This window comes from Apodemus sylvaticus, chromosome 2, assembly GCF_947179515.1.
Source record: "Apodemus sylvaticus chromosome 2, mApoSyl1.1, whole genome shotgun sequence".
Taxonomy (NCBI): domain Eukaryota; kingdom Metazoa; phylum Chordata; class Mammalia; order Rodentia; family Muridae; genus Apodemus; species Apodemus sylvaticus.
The window spans coordinates 187,306,705-187,323,955 of NC_067473.1; the positions used below are offsets into that span (position 1 = coordinate 187,306,705).

The 17,251-nt window shown below is 40.0% G+C and overlaps 1 protein-coding gene, 1 non-coding gene and 1 pseudogene across 5 annotated transcripts in view; 1 reads left to right on the forward strand and 2 right to left on the reverse strand.

Annotated features, from left to right (window-relative positions):
* The window catches only part of Dennd5b (DENN domain containing 5B), a 130,438-nt gene that overhangs the window by 83,615 nt on the left and 29,572 nt on the right, over positions 1 to 17,251 (reverse strand). For all 4 annotated transcript variants that reach the window (XM_052175333.1, XM_052175334.1, XM_052175335.1 and 1 more), the window contains one exon: positions 6,730 to 7,396. In XM_052175333.1, coding sequence (XP_052031293.1) covers positions 6,730 to 7,396 — 667 coding nt within the window. The remainder of the gene's footprint in view (positions 1 to 6,729; positions 7,397 to 17,251) is intronic.
* Positions 9,060 to 12,467, forward strand: LOC127677219 (nucleoporin SEH1-like; annotated as a pseudogene).
* On the reverse strand, positions 12,826 to 12,929 carry LOC127679471 (U6 spliceosomal RNA). The gene has a single exon (XR_007976782.1). It is a non-coding gene; the product is annotated as a U6 spliceosomal RNA (small nuclear RNA).

The following is a 17,251-nucleotide window of genomic DNA, read 5'->3' on the forward strand; positions in this document are numbered from 1 at the left end:
CTGAGTTTGATTCCCAGGACCAGTGAAAAAAGAGAGCAGACTTCCAAAAATTGTCTTCTTACCTCTACACCTATAGTGTGCCATATACATTTCCTTCAACAATAAACAAAAAACCTTGAAATCTTAAAAAGAATGTATTAGTACAAAATCATCAAAGAAAAGAGTTAACAAAATTAATATGCCTCAGCAGTTGAATGCAGTCTGTCATTCTGTCAGTCACTATAGTGCTCCCTCCTGGGAGACAGGAGGCCAAGATAGGAGAATTAGTGGACACCCGAGGCACAGCAGTGCAAAGATCCTGTCTCAAACAAAGTGGGAAGACAAGGGCTAACACCTCAAAGCTGTCTTCTGACCTCCACATGCGTACCATGGCACACATGTATGCACCCACACAAAAGAACAAAAGAACATTCACACACATTTATACACTCTTCTCCCCCACCCCATCTCACCTCAAAAGTCCTGAACACAACTTGAGCAGGTGAGATGTCTCAGTGGGTAAACATGAATGACATGCAAACTTAATGACCTAAGTTTTATACTTGGAAAACTAAAAAAAAGCTGAATGTGGTGGCACTCACCTCACCATGTTTCTAGCAGTGGGACATAGCTCAGTTGGTAAAATACCTGCCTAGCACACATGAAGGCACAGGTTAACACCATATAAATTTGGCACAGATACATATCAGTAACCCTAGTACTTTCAAGGTGGAGGCAGAAAAAATTAGAAATTCAAAGTCATCTTTGATAACATAGAAGCTCGAGGCTGGCATCTGCTAGGAGAGACTGTCCTATAAAGAAAAAAATATTTTTTTTTACAATAGAAATTGAACCTAGGACCTCACCTATGTTAGGTGAGTGCTCTATCACTGAGCTATAGTTCTAGATCAGTTAGGCTGCTATTCTAGAGGATCTGAGTTCAATTCCAGAACCCACATGGCAGCTTAAAACTGTAACTCCAGTTCCAGAGGATTTGATGCCCTCTTCTGGCCTTCATGGGCGCTGGTGGTATATAGACATATATGCAGGCAAAACAGTCATATACATAAACTAAAATAAACAAATCTTAAAAAAAAATCAAGATATATTGTATACATGTATGAAATTATAAACAAAAAAATAAAAATTATAATAAAAAATAAGTAATATAAAAAAGATGATGAGTTTAAACAAGAGTCTTACATATAACACTCTGGAAGGCAGATTAAAGATATATTAGTTAATATAATTTATATATGTTGATATGACTTTAGTTAAAATAATTTAGTTAGAAATAAAACCACTTGATATTTTTCCACTATTAAGGGGTCCAGTTGAGCTTTTTTGTTTATTTGTGTGGTTTTTTGTTTGTTTGTTTGTTTGTTTCAGTTTGGAGAAATTTAAAGTGCTAAAAGTCAAAGCTATCAATAAGAAACATGATTCTTATGGGGCTGGAGAGACAGTTCAGTGGATAAGGGCACTGGCTAGTCTTCTGTGATACCTGGGCTCTATTCTTAGCACCAACAAGGCAGCTTATGTATATATCTCCGGTTTCAAAGGATCTGAAACCCTCTTCTGGCTTCTGTGAGTACTACACACACGTGGTGCACATACACACATGTGGTGCACATACATACACGTAGAAAAAACATATACATAAAATAAAAATAATAAAAATTAAATAACATAACTACAGTCTGCTTGAGCCATAATCAAGATATGACTAGATAAAGGACTAGTGTCGCTTGGCACAACCCTTTATAAAAGGCCTAACTCATGGTTGGGATAGAGAAAGGTCTCTGGAACAACCTTACAGAGCTGCCTCATAAACTAAGGTACTAAAATCGGTTAACATAGGCTATAACAGAATGTTAGGATATTTAAATGTTAGAGTTACACTGGATAGTGGTGGTACATGTCTTTAATCCAGAGGCAGAGGCAGGTAATTCCAGGACAGCCAGGGCCACACAGAGAAACCCTGTCTTGAAAAAACAAACAAATTTAGGGTTGATGGAATTATGGTACAAGTCTAAAGTGAATTAGAATATTTAAACAAGGTTTCCATGTATGCTTTATGGGAATGGTTCCTCTATGTAGTATGTGCTATTATAGGACAGAAGTTATGTAAATTCACTTTCCAAGCCATACTAATTAGACAAGCCAAATGGGAATGAATGAGTCTGACTTCATAAGCAAACAGGTCGACCCAGACGCTGGAGTGCTGATATACACAAATTCTCAGTGCAATGGCTTTGGAGACTATGTCAAATATCCGTACCTCCTGGTAACTTCTATAGGGCCACTGAACTACAGAATTTCCATTTGAGGTACAACTATGAGCTTGAAATTGGATATTAAGCCAAATAGATACCATGGTTGAAGAATGAATTTGAACCCTGAAATACTTAGGTATCTTGTAAGGTCAGAAAAACTCTGAAGGTTGTATAATGAAAGGGAAATAGTTTATACTGGATCTCATTAGTGCTGGAATGCAAAGAGAATGCAGAACACTTCTTTTCCTTTAGGACTGACTAGAACTATGAGAATCTGTCAGGTTCTATTATCACTTGGACATGACACTTCTCCTTTTTTTTGTTTTTTTGTTTTTTTGGATTTTTTTTTTTTCGAGACAGGGTTTCTCTGTGTAGCCCTGGCTGTCCTGGAACTCACTCTGTAGACCAGGCTGGCCTCGAACTCAGAAATCCGCCTGCCTCTGCCTCCCAGAGTGCTTCTCAACGGGCCAAAAAAAGGACTGTTTCGTCTATGGATGGCAGCTTCAAAGCAAATGAACATATCCTATTTAGAAGGTCACTATGACAATGAGGAAGCTAAAAACAAATCAGCTCAGCTGCCTGACAAAACCACATGGTGTTTCTCTAGTAGTGACAAAAGAGCAGGCACAATGGTAAACATTCTAACATCTGAATCTCTACTAACTCATGACTTGGCCATATGGTCAGATAGATTGGGCAGTGTAAAATTAGACTATCAAAGGCATGCCTGCATAGATAATCCCATATATCTACTACAACTGGCCCAGATAAAAGTCTGCTTTACCAAATTAAAAAAATAGCACAAATTGAGCTAGACAGTAACATATGCATGTAGTTCTAGCCCTTGGGAGGTAGAGAAACAAGAATTAGAGGAGTTCAAGGTTATCCTCAGGTACATAGTGAACTCAAGGCCAGACAGAACTACACGAGACCCTATCTCAAAAGAAGAAAACAATACTAATATTATGTTTATCATAAAATAAGTCTAATAGTAGATGTACTTACTGGTAGAGCACTTGCCTAGCATGTTCGAGGCAACCCAACCCCTGCAAAAATCTAATCGTAAAACAGTTGTCAAAACTGGTCAGATTCTACTGCTTTTTCGATCAAGGTCATGGAAATACAGTTGCTAGGACCAAAGCATTAAGTTCGTTTTTATAATTGATGAACCATGACCAACACACTGTATCTACTTCAGCATGGCTAGCGATGTGTAACAAAAAGACTTCCAACATTTGAGAAAACTCCAAGCAGCTTCTGTATTCAAACAACTGGTAACTAAGAATGCCGAAGGACTGGCAGAGGAGCACTGCAGAACAGGAGCAAGGGTTGGCGTCAGCAGTGGTCACTGCTTATCTCCTATATGAAGAACCAAAGGAGGTAAGCAAGCAAGGCCCAAAAGTGTTCTGGAGGCTTTAAATATTGGAACCAAAGTTAGGCAGTGGCATTTAAATTCCTGGTCTTTTATATTTCCACTATTCTTTTGAAAAGAAGACCATACATCCAGCTTACACTGTCTGGCTTCATGGAACCTTCAAACATTCTTCTTTTGACTTAAGGTGCTTGGAAAGAGTCTTGACTTCCTGGATGCACTCTCTACTTAAACATTTATAGTTCATTTTCATTGAAGAAAGACTGTGATGTAATTGTTTTCTAGATAATAGACTGAATCTGTCTAAATAAACTGTGGTCTAAATTACAAGTCAGCTTAATGAACACTTTCATCCTTGAAATCCATCTACTTAGCCCTCAAGAGACTGGAGGCCCAGGGAGTTTAGAGGTCTGGTAGGGTGGGGTTTGGAGGGGTGGGGGCACCCTCGTGGAGACAGGGGGTTGGGGGTGAGGGGGACTGGGGGCTAGGGAGGAGGTATGGGATAGGGAACAGTCAGAGGGGATGGACCAGGAGGGAGATAAAATCTGGAGTATAAAAAAAAAAAGAAAAGATAAAATAAAATAAGATAAAAATAAATTAAAAAAAGAAATCCATCTACTTAGATTCACTTTGGATTTTCTCAGATTTTTGATTCTTAAAGCATCTTTAAATTTTACTGCATATATTTATCAAGCCTAAGAAATTAAGTAGTGAATACCCTTTGAACCCCTTACACAGAATCACAAAGGGCAAAATTTTGGACCCCAGATTATAAGTCAGCTCAGTGGCTCTTTCGTTTGGTTCACTTAAATGTCTTTCTCTGAGGGGAGAGACACCATCAATATAAACCACCACTGCATTTACACAAAGTTTTTATTTCATTCATTCTATAAATATTTAGTATGATACCTTTATCATTTAGCCGAAGAATGAATAGATAATTTAATAATTTAAGTATTGAGACAGGCAAGGAAAGGTTATGTGTAGATCTAGCACAGTTGCCCACATGGTTAAGCTATCTGGAGAAGAGACACTGATATAAGCCCAATTTTTGGAACTACCACATTGCTTACTTGTGCTACAATGACTTAGCATACCTGTGCCTCAATCCCCCCCAACCCGCCCTCAGATAAAAGGAACATCAGAAACAGTCTAAGAACTCTATGCAAGTCTTCTCATTTAACTTTCACAATTAAACATTGTGAAAAGTGGCAAAGACATCCCTAGAGAGATGAGGGGGAAACACTCCTGAAAATTAAGTCTCTCACCTACAGCAGTTATAGTTAATAAGAGACAAAATGGAAATTTGAAACTAAGACTTTTATGACTTCTAAAATCAATATTGGTTAAACATTTTTAAAATGACTATTTTCTTTTTTAAAAAATTATTTACTGATATGTTAATTGTTTTATTTATTTACATTCCAAATGTTGCCCCATCTTCCTGGTCCACCTTCCAAAAGTTCTTAGCCCCCTCCCCCATCCCCTTTGCCTCTGAGAGGGTGCTTCCTCCCACTCCCCACCTCTCCTACCTACCCACCCCTACCTCAGCCCCCCACCCCTTCCTAGGGGCTAATTAGGAGGAAAGAAAAGATTATCTTCTTCGATAAGTATGAGGGTTTTGCTTGCATGTATATCTGTACTCCATATTTGTGTCTAGTGACCCTAGAGATCAAAAGAGGGTTCCAGATCTCCTGGAACTGGAGTTATGGGCAGTTGTGACCTGCAATGTGCATGCTGACAACCAAAACCAGGTCCTCTGCAAGAAGGAGTACTCTTAACCACTGATGCATGTCTCCATCCTGTTTAAACATTTCTAAACCTAAACTCTGGAATCTGAAGTGGTGTAAAGTCTGACCCTGAGAGCTGACATCATATGCTTCTTCAATCCCACCATCTCTCCAGGGAGAAAAAAAATAAAGCAAGACAGGATTACTAAATTAGCAGGACAGGATTACTAAGTTAGCAGGACAGGATTACTAAGTTTTTCAGCTACAAGTGGGCAGTATACATGTAGGTAATGATGAGCACTAAGAAAATGAGAGCAAAAGCAAAATAAAGAACTTAGGTAAGCCATTAGAGAACTCCCCCATAACAAAAAACAACGTTGGAACACATTATCACAAAACATTATGTAGGATAAACTGAGAAACCTCACAAAGGGCTGTCAACACACACACAAGATGGGGAAGCATAAATATAGCCTGCTTGGCTCGGTTTCACTTATAATTTAAAATAGAAAAATAAAAAAGAAAAGTGAGAAAAAAAAAAGCTGACAGCAACAGTAGAGACTGCCAGCCTAAATACTAGCTAGCAAAACACTAATCCAAATGCCATAGTATTTTCCAAAGTTTCAACAATGTACATGGCCTACAATTCAGTACCTATTATGACACAACATCTCTATTTTTTATGTAAATTCACATGCAGAAGGAAATAGGTATCCTAGTCTGGGCTCATTATCAAAAATATATTTATTAGTGGAGCAAAATTTAACTTGTTAGTATCTTAAATAAATCAGTGTTGATAATAAAAGATACAATAAAGATAGTACCTTCTGGGACTGGAGGTTAAACATGCAACTACCCACAATATTAGAGGATCTGTTGCTGGGTCTGGGGCAGTCCTATCTGTTCTCTACCTGCACCTCTTCTCTTTCTACTCATGAAATGCTCCTACAAGCAGAGGTCCAAAGTTGTCTGCTTTTAGTTCCAGAGTAAATATTTCATTTATTCCTTTCAAATGCCACTTGAATTTCATGTGACACTTTATCAATTTGTAAAGAACAAAAAGTCCATTTGCCACTTATAGTAACAAGTCTCAGCATATCTAATGATGACTGTATGTACTGGAAAAGGATTGTTTTCATTAAAAAATTAAATATACTCAAACTGGTCAACATAACATGTTTGATCCCTTCCTGTTCATCTCTGCAGCCACTGACACTTCAAAGAGAAACAAACTACAACTTTCCATCTCATCCAAGCCCAATCTTTTTATGCAAAACAGAAGAGACCTCATATCATTATTTGATTCTAAAATGAAACAAAGTAGTTGAGGGCAAAAGTACTTGTTTTCAGAAAACAAAGTGCAAAGGACACCTACCTTGTGAGTAGAGAAGGATCTGCATCTCTAAAAGAACACAGGTGAAGACTTGCACTAGGTTCTCTAGTCCTAGGAGCTCACAGACCTCTCGAAGAGGGTAGTCTGAAAGAGGGAGTTCATTGGGCCCAGGCCTCTGGCAGATGACGGGTTCATAAACACCATAAAATTTCAGTGACCTCCCAGGAGGTGGAAGGGGTACCTCGTAGAGAATATTGTGGATGTAGCTCTCGAGCGGCAAGGGTGGTGGCTGCTGTGAGGTAACTGCCTTGTAAAGTTGGAGGAGGAATTTCTTGCAGGCCTGCATGAAAGGCAGAGGTGTGATCAAGCAGATACTTTTTGAAACATACAAGGTGTCTCTGTTGATGTCATAAGAGTTGTATCGCTGCAGTTTCAGAAGAGAGGTTGCATCTCCCTCATCAATACTACTTGCCAGTGAGTCCATACTGCAGGAGGATGAAGCATACACGCTGCTGTACTGCTCGGCGTTGTGCATCTGGTACAGTGTCTGCATGGCCGTACAGATCTGCTTACTTGTAACTTCTTCATAGAAAGTGAGAACAAAACCATAGGTGCGAGACCCATCTTCCCGGGTAATTATAAATGAGTGGAACTGAGGCTCTTTATTGTCAGCTTGTGTTCTGAAAGACAGCCCTTTGGGCATGCACAGCTGTGGAGAAATGGGGGGAAAGCATCAGAGCACAATACATGCATAACTAATGAGGGGGTGAGGAGGGGAATGATTTTCTTTTTAAGAGGTTTCAAAGGACAAGCTTTATCCAGATTTAACTTTAACGATAGTCTTTTTTTAGTTATGTATTTTATTTATATGAATACACTATAGCTATCTTCAGACACACCAGAAGAGGGCATCGGATCCTGTTACAGATGGTTGTGAGTCACCATGTGGTTGCTAGGAATTGAACTTAGGACCTCTGGAAGAGCCATCAATGCTCTTACCACTGAGTCATTTTCCAGCCCAACTACAGTCATAAATTAGAAATAGAGTGTAAGCTCTTCACTTACTTGTTAATAAGACATTCTCAAAAGAAAGAGATGTGGGGCCAATTTGGCTCAGCAGGTTAAGGTGCTTGCCTCTAACTGTAAGCCTCACAACCTTCCTTCAAGTTCTGGGACCCACATAGTAAAAAGAGAACTGATTCCTACAAGCTGTGCTCTCACTGCCACACCCATGCACACACACAAACAACAGATATAATAAGAATTTAAAAATAGATATATACACATAAATGGAAAAAAATGTTCACTGCATTGGTGTTATACAAAGGGTTTTATATAGAAGACAAGAGCCAGAGAGATAGCTCAGCAGGTAAATTCAATTGCTGTTAAGCCTTAGTTCTGTCACCAGAACCCATATGGTATAGGGAAGAAACTCCACTGCAGGCTGTTTTCTGATTGCCACATGCAGTGAGTGATATGCACATGACAGACAGATGCACACACTCAAAACCCCACACTAAACACATGTAAAGTATTTTTTAAAAGAATGAGATCTTTAATTTGTACTTAGTAACCCAGGCTTTTTTTTTTTTTTTTGAGACAGGGTTTCTCTGTGTAGCCCTGGCTGTCCTGGAACTCACTCTGTAGCCAGGCTGGCCTTGAACTCAGAAATCCGCCTGCCTCTGCCTCCCAGAGTGCTGGGATTACAGGCGTGCCCCACCACCGCCCGGCATTGTTTTTTTTTTTTTTTTTTTTTTTTTAAAGCTCTGACTTTGAAAAGGCATGAAGACAAGAGTGTGCTGAGACACTTTACAGGTATTTCTTTGAGACAGGGTTTATATATCTCTGGCTGGTATGAACTCCCTATGTAGAACAGGTGGGCCTGGAACTCAGAGATCTAACTACCTCTGCCTCTGGAGCACTGAGATTAATGATGTGTGCCGACAGCAGAGCTGTCCCTGCAGGTATGTGTGTGGGTGAGCCTGACAGCGCTCACGCTCACGCTGCCACAGTACCAAGAGTATGGGGCATAGGCCTGGGGGATTGACAGAAAACACAGACATGGTTCATTCAGTAAGGAGAATGCCAAAGCTTTACTGAGAGACCAGCAATATATATATGTTTATATACTAAAGGCCAGGGAAGAGAAGTGGAAAAAACAATTATAGCCATAGGTCAGGTAGGGAAGTCCCTACCACACCAGGCAGGAAGGCAGGAATCAAGCTAAGTCTGGGGATGTTTTGCTCTCAGGAAACCTGTGCAAACAGGTTAGCAAACTTTAGCTCAGCTGGGGGCGTTGAGCTAAGTTCGCAGGCGGGAAAGGTTCTAGGAGAGCTGGCCTCACCACTTGTCTGGCTTGAGATGGCGTGGGTATGGGGACAGTGTCCTCCCCTTACCACCTGCAGCAGTTGGGAGAGCTGGCCCTGTCCGTCGACAGCTGCAGGCTTAGTGGAGCAGTGCTGGAGAGCTAGTCTGGTGGTGCAGATAAGGGAAAGCTGGCACACTGCAGAGCTCAGCTGCTATCCAGGCCCAGATCTAGGGCTCTGAGTTGGCCCACCCCAAAATCTATATTACCTGTAAACAGTCGGGATGCATGCAAGGGCCAGTCCTGCTGGTCCAAAGCTGCAGGATCTCTCTCTCTCTCTCTCTTTTTTTTTTTGGATTTGGTTTTTCGAGACAGAGTTTCTCTGTGTAGCCCTGGCTGTCCTGGAACTCACTCTGTAGACCAGGCTGGCCTCGAACTCAGAAATCCACTTGCCTCTGCCTCCCAGAGTGCTGGGATTACAGGCGTGCGCCACCACCGCCCGGCTCCAAAGCTGCAGGATCTCTGTGACATAACAACAGGACACCCAGGAGTCCCAGTGAGAATCCACTATTAATGGTGTCACAGAAGCCAGAGATCTTTAATTAGGCCAATGACTTGTTGCAATGAACATTTGCAAGTGAAGATGTGTGGACAGTGGGATATACTGTGGGCCACTCTGTGACATACTATAGCTTTCACAATGAGATGTTTTCTAGGTTTTTTCCGTTTTTGTGTGTTATTTGGAGGGGGGGGGCTGAAAGGGTGAACGGTGGATATGAGGGAGATGAGTAGGATTGGGGTGCATAATGTAAAACTCACAAAGAATTAATAAAAAGATTAAAAAAGTGTGTGCCACCGTGCCAACCTTAAGTACTATTTTTATAGTGATTATGACAGTGTTTCAGGGAAAACAGGTGAAGGTTCTTTTGATTGGTAAAAAAGAAGTTAACAAAAATAAAAACAACGGTTATCCTATGCAGGACAGAAAGACAGAAAATTAAGAAGACATGAGAAGAGAAAAAAGTTCTTACACTCCAGAGTCTGGTTGGAGTCTCTGTCCTATGAAGATTCAAGAAATCTAGAATTCTGGGGTTGGAGAAATGGCTCAGCATTTAGAAGCAATGGGTTGCTCTTCTAGAGTACCAGGATGAGATTTTCATTACCCACATGATAGCTCACAACCATCACTGGTCCCAGGTGATCCACTGGTACCAGGCATGAATGTGCATAGACATAAATGCAGGCAAAACACCCATATACGTAAAATTTTTTTTTTAAGATTTATTTATTTATTATATGTAAGTACACTGTAGCTGTCTTCAGACACACCAGAAGAGGGCGTCTGATCTCATTACAGATGGTTGTGAGCCACCATGTGGTTGCTGGGATTTGAACTCAGGACCTTCGGAAGAGCAGTCAGTGCTCTTAACCGCTAAGCCATCTCTCCAGCCCCAACGTAAAATAATTTTAAAAGTTATCTTCCTTTGTAGCACTTGTGATCTAGGGTGGTTTTGCTTTGTCAAACTGCACTGCTACCCAATCCTATCACGGGGATCACTTTATGATCTCATTCTTAAGTTTCTTGGCAACCCTTTGAGATATTTCATGATACCAAACATGTATATTTGGCTTTATTTTATTTATATTTATTTTATTTGTAGACAGAATCTCACTATGTAGCTCTGGCTGTCCTAGAACTTACTATGTAGGCCATGCTGACCTTAAACTCATGCTGGCTCTGCTTCTGAGTGCTCGGATTAAAGGTGTACACCACCACATCCAGCAAAGTATGTATATTTTAAAGATACTTAGTGTAATTCTCCCTTGAAATGTCCATGGGCATACCTGGGTTTATTTTACTCTTTCCTTGAGCATTTCTATGTTCTATTTCTATGAAAAATTTAATATATACCACATTCATACAAGCCAATCATGAAACTTTTTATTAAGACCTTTTTATTTACTAAAACAGAAGTTTAGAACAAGGTATTTTAAATTATTTGTAACAAAGATTATGATATAGGTCTTGTAAAAGGCCTAAGTAAGGCTCACTTTGTGACAGATTGTATTTTTATAATGGATCCAATGTTACTTCTAGTTCCACATACTCTGTAAGAATCTTGCCATGCTCCCACATTAAGAGATTAAGTCTTCTTGAATCCAGACTGGATGCTGAGAATGCTTATATCATAGTGTAGCAATCTTCCTAGAGTCAGACAACTATTTGAATCTCTGGGTCACCAAGAATCTCTGGGTCCCACTAACTTAACTCCACCATGCAGTGTGAAACACAGATAATCCTAAGAAAAAGAGTTACAGTCATTTGTACAGGAGACAATATTTGATCATTCCTATAATAAAATTCAACAACAGTGACAAATGATAGAGGTGACGAGATCATGTATCTTCCGACTCTCACAGGGGCTGCATGGTTACCTGTTTCAACCAACCAGAATGTCAAGGTTTAACAACCCTTAACAAATGTCCAGTGCTCTTAGGGAGGCGGTTCCCCTCTGCTTCAAGAAGGGCTGAGATAAAAGTTTAGGAGGAGACTGGCATTGTACTGCTAATTAGAAGACACATAGGTGATCTGCATAACATCTGACATAGGCTCATTCTGAATTTGGACAGGTTTGGGCTTCTTGTTCCTCTGGCTGCTATATGGAAAGAAACAGCAGGAAAATCAGATGATAAACTATGAGGACAGAGTCACTGGGTGAAGAGGACAGCTCTGGTAGACATCAGAACATGCATTACTGACATGACATTTGCTCCCAAGCATATGGGTCTGATGTAGCAACCTGTTCAGCAGATGGTATAGTAAGAAAATGTGAGGCACCAGATGTTACGAATCTCAGCCAGTGGTCTCTGTAGAATGGGATCTCATGGAAGTTGAGCTCTAGCTGTATTTCTTGGAACACTTCCAACTCCATGATAGCTATGAGGAGTGATAACCGTAGTCCAAATGCAACAGCCAAGGTTCAGAGTTTCTACTACGATAAAAGCACCATGAAATGTGCAAAGTTGAAACTCTTCAGGCAGTCTTTGATCATACTCATGATAGCACACTTGCTCCAAATTTTGGAAGATCTTTCCACATTCTGGTAACTGCAACCAAACATGTAAGGATTTTCATATTAAAACTTGTGAGGAGAGAACTTACTTCTTCTGGTGGCCCAACAAAATTTGAAATTCATACTGTGCCTCAGTTTGATAATCATACTTCTCAGGTCTGGCAGGTGAGTCAGAACTTAACAGAAACAATGCTGGCATCTTCAGGAGATGACAGCTGTGTAAGGTTGTGGAAAGCTAATTACATGGTCAATTAGAAGTGTACTGGTATTCCAGAAGGTGACAGCAGCTCAGCAAATGGGAATTCTCATTTGAGAAACTCAAATCCTTCACTAAGCTCAAATATTCATCAAAGCTTCAAAACTCATTAAACAGATCTTCTGCTGGCTGAAAGCACAGCTGAGTACAAGCTGGAGTAACTGATGTTTTACTGCTTGTTGCATAGACACAGGAATGGAAAGCAAACTCTTTTTCCCCTTCCCCAGCACCATTTATCTCTCCCAAGATACATTAGTAGCCTGCTCACTAATAAAAATACAGCATATGTAATTTTTGCACCAGTTGATTGATAAATGGAGAGGCTTTTTGTTGAGACAACATCACCAAAACAATTTTTTGTAAATGTTCTTGAATCCTGGGTTAAAAACTAAAAAGACTGTAAATATATTTGGGAGGAGAAAAAATTTTATTTTGCCTTGGAAAGAGTGAGTTTATTAGGCATGTAGCAAGCAAAAAGAAGAGATGACAAGTGCAGCCGGATAAAAAATATGGAAAGCTTCACGAATCTGCATGTCATCCTTGCGCAGGAGTCATGCTAATCTCTGCACTGTTCTAATTTTAGTATATGTGCTGTCGAAGCGAGCACGAGGGAAAATATTTTATTCCTTTAGAAAACGTAGGCATATGTCTTCCATTTTCTAAAACAATAAGACAAAATGATAGGTTTTTATAATCTGAAATGGAATAAATGTTTTTCCATTAAATTAAATGGAAATTAATTTTCCATAATTTTTTTTAATAAATTTAAAACTAGATGACTTGAAGCTGTCATGTTGCATGGAAGACAAAACGAAAAGACAACACAGTATCAGCAGTTCTAGCCACAAGCCTAGCCTAAGGAGACAGACCCGTGAGCACCAATCTACGAACCACTTTAATGCTAAACAGAGTAGAACATGCCAAACCTGCCCAAATCACAGTTTCCTATACTAATTACCTTGTTTATTTACTATTTTTAAAACATAGTCATATGTAGCCAGGCTTTGGACATGTGTCCAAAGATGGTCTTGATTTACTAATTCTCCTGTTTATGCCTCCCCAAGTGCTAAAATTAAAGGCCTGTTCTACTATGCTGTTGCGTGAAATATTTAAAAAGCAATCTGTGCTACCCCCAGCATGACTCTGGTGGACAGGCAGATAGGCACTATGCCTGCCCCCCCACTTTTTTTTTAATAGAAGGATTTATTTTTATTTGATATGCAAGAGCATTCTGCCTATATAAACAGATGTATGTATACCATGTACCTGCCTGGTGCCCAAGAGTTTAAAGAGTGACAGATCCCCTGAAACAGAAGTTAGAGTTGTTAGCTGCCACGCGAGTGCTCTTAACTGCTGAGACATGTCTTCAGTTTCCAAAATCTTCTCTTTTTATATCAAGTAGGCAATATAGAAATAGAGTAACATACAAAGGCACTAATTTTGAGAAGTTAAATTTCAGAAATCCGCCTGCCTCTGCCTCCCAAGTGCTGGGATTAAAGGCGTGCGCCACCACTGCCCAGCTTGAAAAGTTAAATTTAACTTAAATCAATTTTTAAATTTTTCATGTTTTTTTATTGTTGTTACTGTTGGTTTTTGTTTTTATTTTGTTGATTGGGTCCCATGTGTTCCTGTCTGGCCATGAACTCTGCATAGCCAACCAAGGATGAACTTGAATTTCTGATCCTCCTGCCTCTGTGTTCCAAGTATTATGCCACTATGTAGGCTGAAGACTTAATTTTATTGACAGGCTTTCCTAATATCTCAGCCAGAGAACCAAAGCTCACAGTATTTTGGAAAAGTGGCCAAATATTCAGTTAAGGGTTTGTAGCTTTCTTGAGAACACATTCAAACATTTACAGGAAAAGCTTGCCAGAAGTTATATTCAAGTGAAGAAAGACTTCCTTTGCCACCAATAACAGATGTAAGAATTTTTCTTACATGCTTTTCTACAAATTAAAAGGACAAGATATGTATTTATAATCTGGGAGTTGTTCGTGAGAAAAATAGGATGAAACTTTTTAAAGTCAGAATTATATAAATTACCAGGAAACAAGACATCTCTCTCAGAAAACCTGAGACGTAAATCATAATTTGCTCAAGTCTCAAGTCTCTTGTTAACCCACAATATTGTTACTTACTAACAATATTCTCTTCAACTCACAATAAAATAACTAAAATTAAAATGTGTCTTGTAAGCTGAGCGGTGGTGGCGCACGCCTGTAATCCCAGCACTCTGGGAGGCAGAGGCAGGTGGATTTCTGAGTTCGAGGCCAGCCAGGTCTACAGAGTGAGTTCCAGGACAGCCAGGGCCATACAGAGAAGCCCTGTCTTGGGGGAAAAAAATGTGTGGTGTCTTGTAACCAAATAGTGGACAATGCTGTGTATAGCATTCTTCTAGCATGATCAACCAATGCCCTTAATTACCTTCTCTCCCAGGTACTTCGGCTATAATGTCATCACATTTATTTATTTATTTATTATTTATCTATCTGGCTGTTTCTTGAGAGTTTCATGTAGCCCAGGCCAGACTTTAATTTAGAGTGGATAAGGGTGATAATGAACCCTACTGTCTGCATTTCTTAAGTGCCGGGATTATAATTTTGGCCTGAGTTTTAGCAAGTCTCTTTTCATATTCTATAATTCAAATATTTCATATTCTTTTTCTTCATTAGTCAAAGAAAAATTATTCAGAAAACTCAATGGAATAGCTCACTTTGCTCTCCTACTTTCTTCCCACCTTCCTTTCTTTAGTAAACCATTTTTTTATCCTGTATAATTGTATCAGACTTAGAATAAAAATATAAGAATAATTCTTTCCTTAAGAGATTTTTATAGTCTAGTAGGAAAGACAGACATAAATTAAGCTGCTATGGGAGATGCCCAAGATGCTCCAGGAGCGAGAAGAGATCATTCAATTATGTGGCTTCAGATATGCCTTGCACCTAACAACAAGGACAGGGAAGAGAAGCAAACAGGATCACCTCATTTAGTGTTTGAGTATCTACTACTATGTGTTAAGTTAGGGTTCTAGCAAGGAATAAGATAAACTATTTTTTTTTAACTTTTTATTGACTCTTTGTGAATTTCACACCATGCACCTCAATCCCACTCATCTCCTTGTCCCTTCATATCTATTCTCTCCCCTTGTAATCTCCCCCACAAAAGAGAACAAAAAATAAAACAAGAAAATAACTAAAAGAAAAAACCTCGATGTATCACAGAATATATGCCCCTTTGCCCATACAACTTTGCTTGTAAATGTTCCTTGTTATGAGTCATTGGTCTGGCTGCAGGCCTCTGGATTCTGCTACACTACAATACTGGATCCTTACCAGGACTCCTCTTGGATATCCTGTGGTTGCACTGTGCCATGGAGATCCTGTAGCTTTGGATCTGTAGGGCCAGCCTTTTTACACACTCCAGAGGTTCATGGATAAGGGAGATGTTGGGGTGGGCCAACTCAAAGCCCTGGATCTGGGCCTGGCTGGTAGCTGAGCTGGTCAGCCTGCCAGCTCTTTTGTGCCTGTACCACAAGAGCCAACAAAGAGCAGACTGGTTCTCCCATGCTCACACCATTGGGGCCAGTTCTTTCATACCTACACCACTGAGGCCAGCTCTCCAGCACTGTCTCAGTGAGGGGTGGGGCCAGCTCTTTGCAGCATTTGGACATCCCAGGCAGCAGCCCAGACCAGGGACTTCCACATGGCCAGGGACAGCAACACAGGCTCTTCTTCTTCTTACAGGGTTTCTTTGTGTAGCCTTGGCTGTCCTGGAACTCACTTTGTAGACCAGGCTGGCCTCAGACTCAGAAATCTGCCTGCCTCTGCCTCCCAAGTGCTGGTATTAAAGGTGTACGCCACCACTGCCCTGCTTTAACACAGGCTCTTGCTGCTGCAGGGCCATGAACCCAGACATGGTCACCATGGCCTGAGGTGGTAGTGCAGGCTCCTCCTATCAGGCTGGTCCTCACCACTCTCACGTTTCCAGTTCCACCTCTCTTCACAGAGCACAAACCATTCCACTTCTTTTTCTCTCCCACAGACTTGCTCATTGTGGTAGCATCGTAGGCTGTGCCATGTGGCAGTGGGTAGGCCTCTAAATGAAACTATTTTGTCTCTTGTGATGTCTACATTATAACAAGAGATACAGATTTGAATCCTAACTATGTAATTATTTAACTGCAACTGGAACAGGGATTATAAAAAGATACAGGATAGTAAGGAACCTGTTAAGAATGTGGTTTAAAGGGACACCTTCTCTAAGAACATCCAATTTAAAGTAAAATCTTAAGAATCAATAAGAAATTACCATAGGTGCTGGAGAAATGGTTTAGTCATTAGTGTTCTTAGTCACTTAGTTCTAGTGAAGATAGTCAATAGTGTTCTTGCAGAGGATCAGAGTTTGGTTTCCAGTACCCATGTCAAGAAGCTCACAATTACTTGTAACCAGGGGATCCTATTTCTCTAGATACCACAGGCACTGGCACTCACATACTCACACAGATATACACGTTAGTAAATAAATACTTTAAAAACATGTATATATGTATGCATGCATGCATGCCATTGTATATGTGTATAGGTCAGAGGGTAATTTTTGGAAATTGATTCTCTCCTTCTACAATTCAGGTTCTGGAGACTGTTTGGGGTTGTATTGTTTGGTGACAAGTGCCTTTCTTTATCTGCTGAGGTATCTCACTGAGCTTATAATAAACCTTTTGTAAATAATAACAATAATTTACTATGGGAAAGAGAGTCAAATGAAGAGAAGTATTAGCAGAAGCAGAAGCTAGTGGAAGAACAGAATAGACAAGAACAGAAGCCAATTAGATAGTAATTAAGAAATCCAAGTAAGAGACAGGGTTTCTTTGTGTAGTCCTGGCTGTTCTGGAACTTGCTCTATAGATTAGGCTGGTTTGTCTCATAGGCT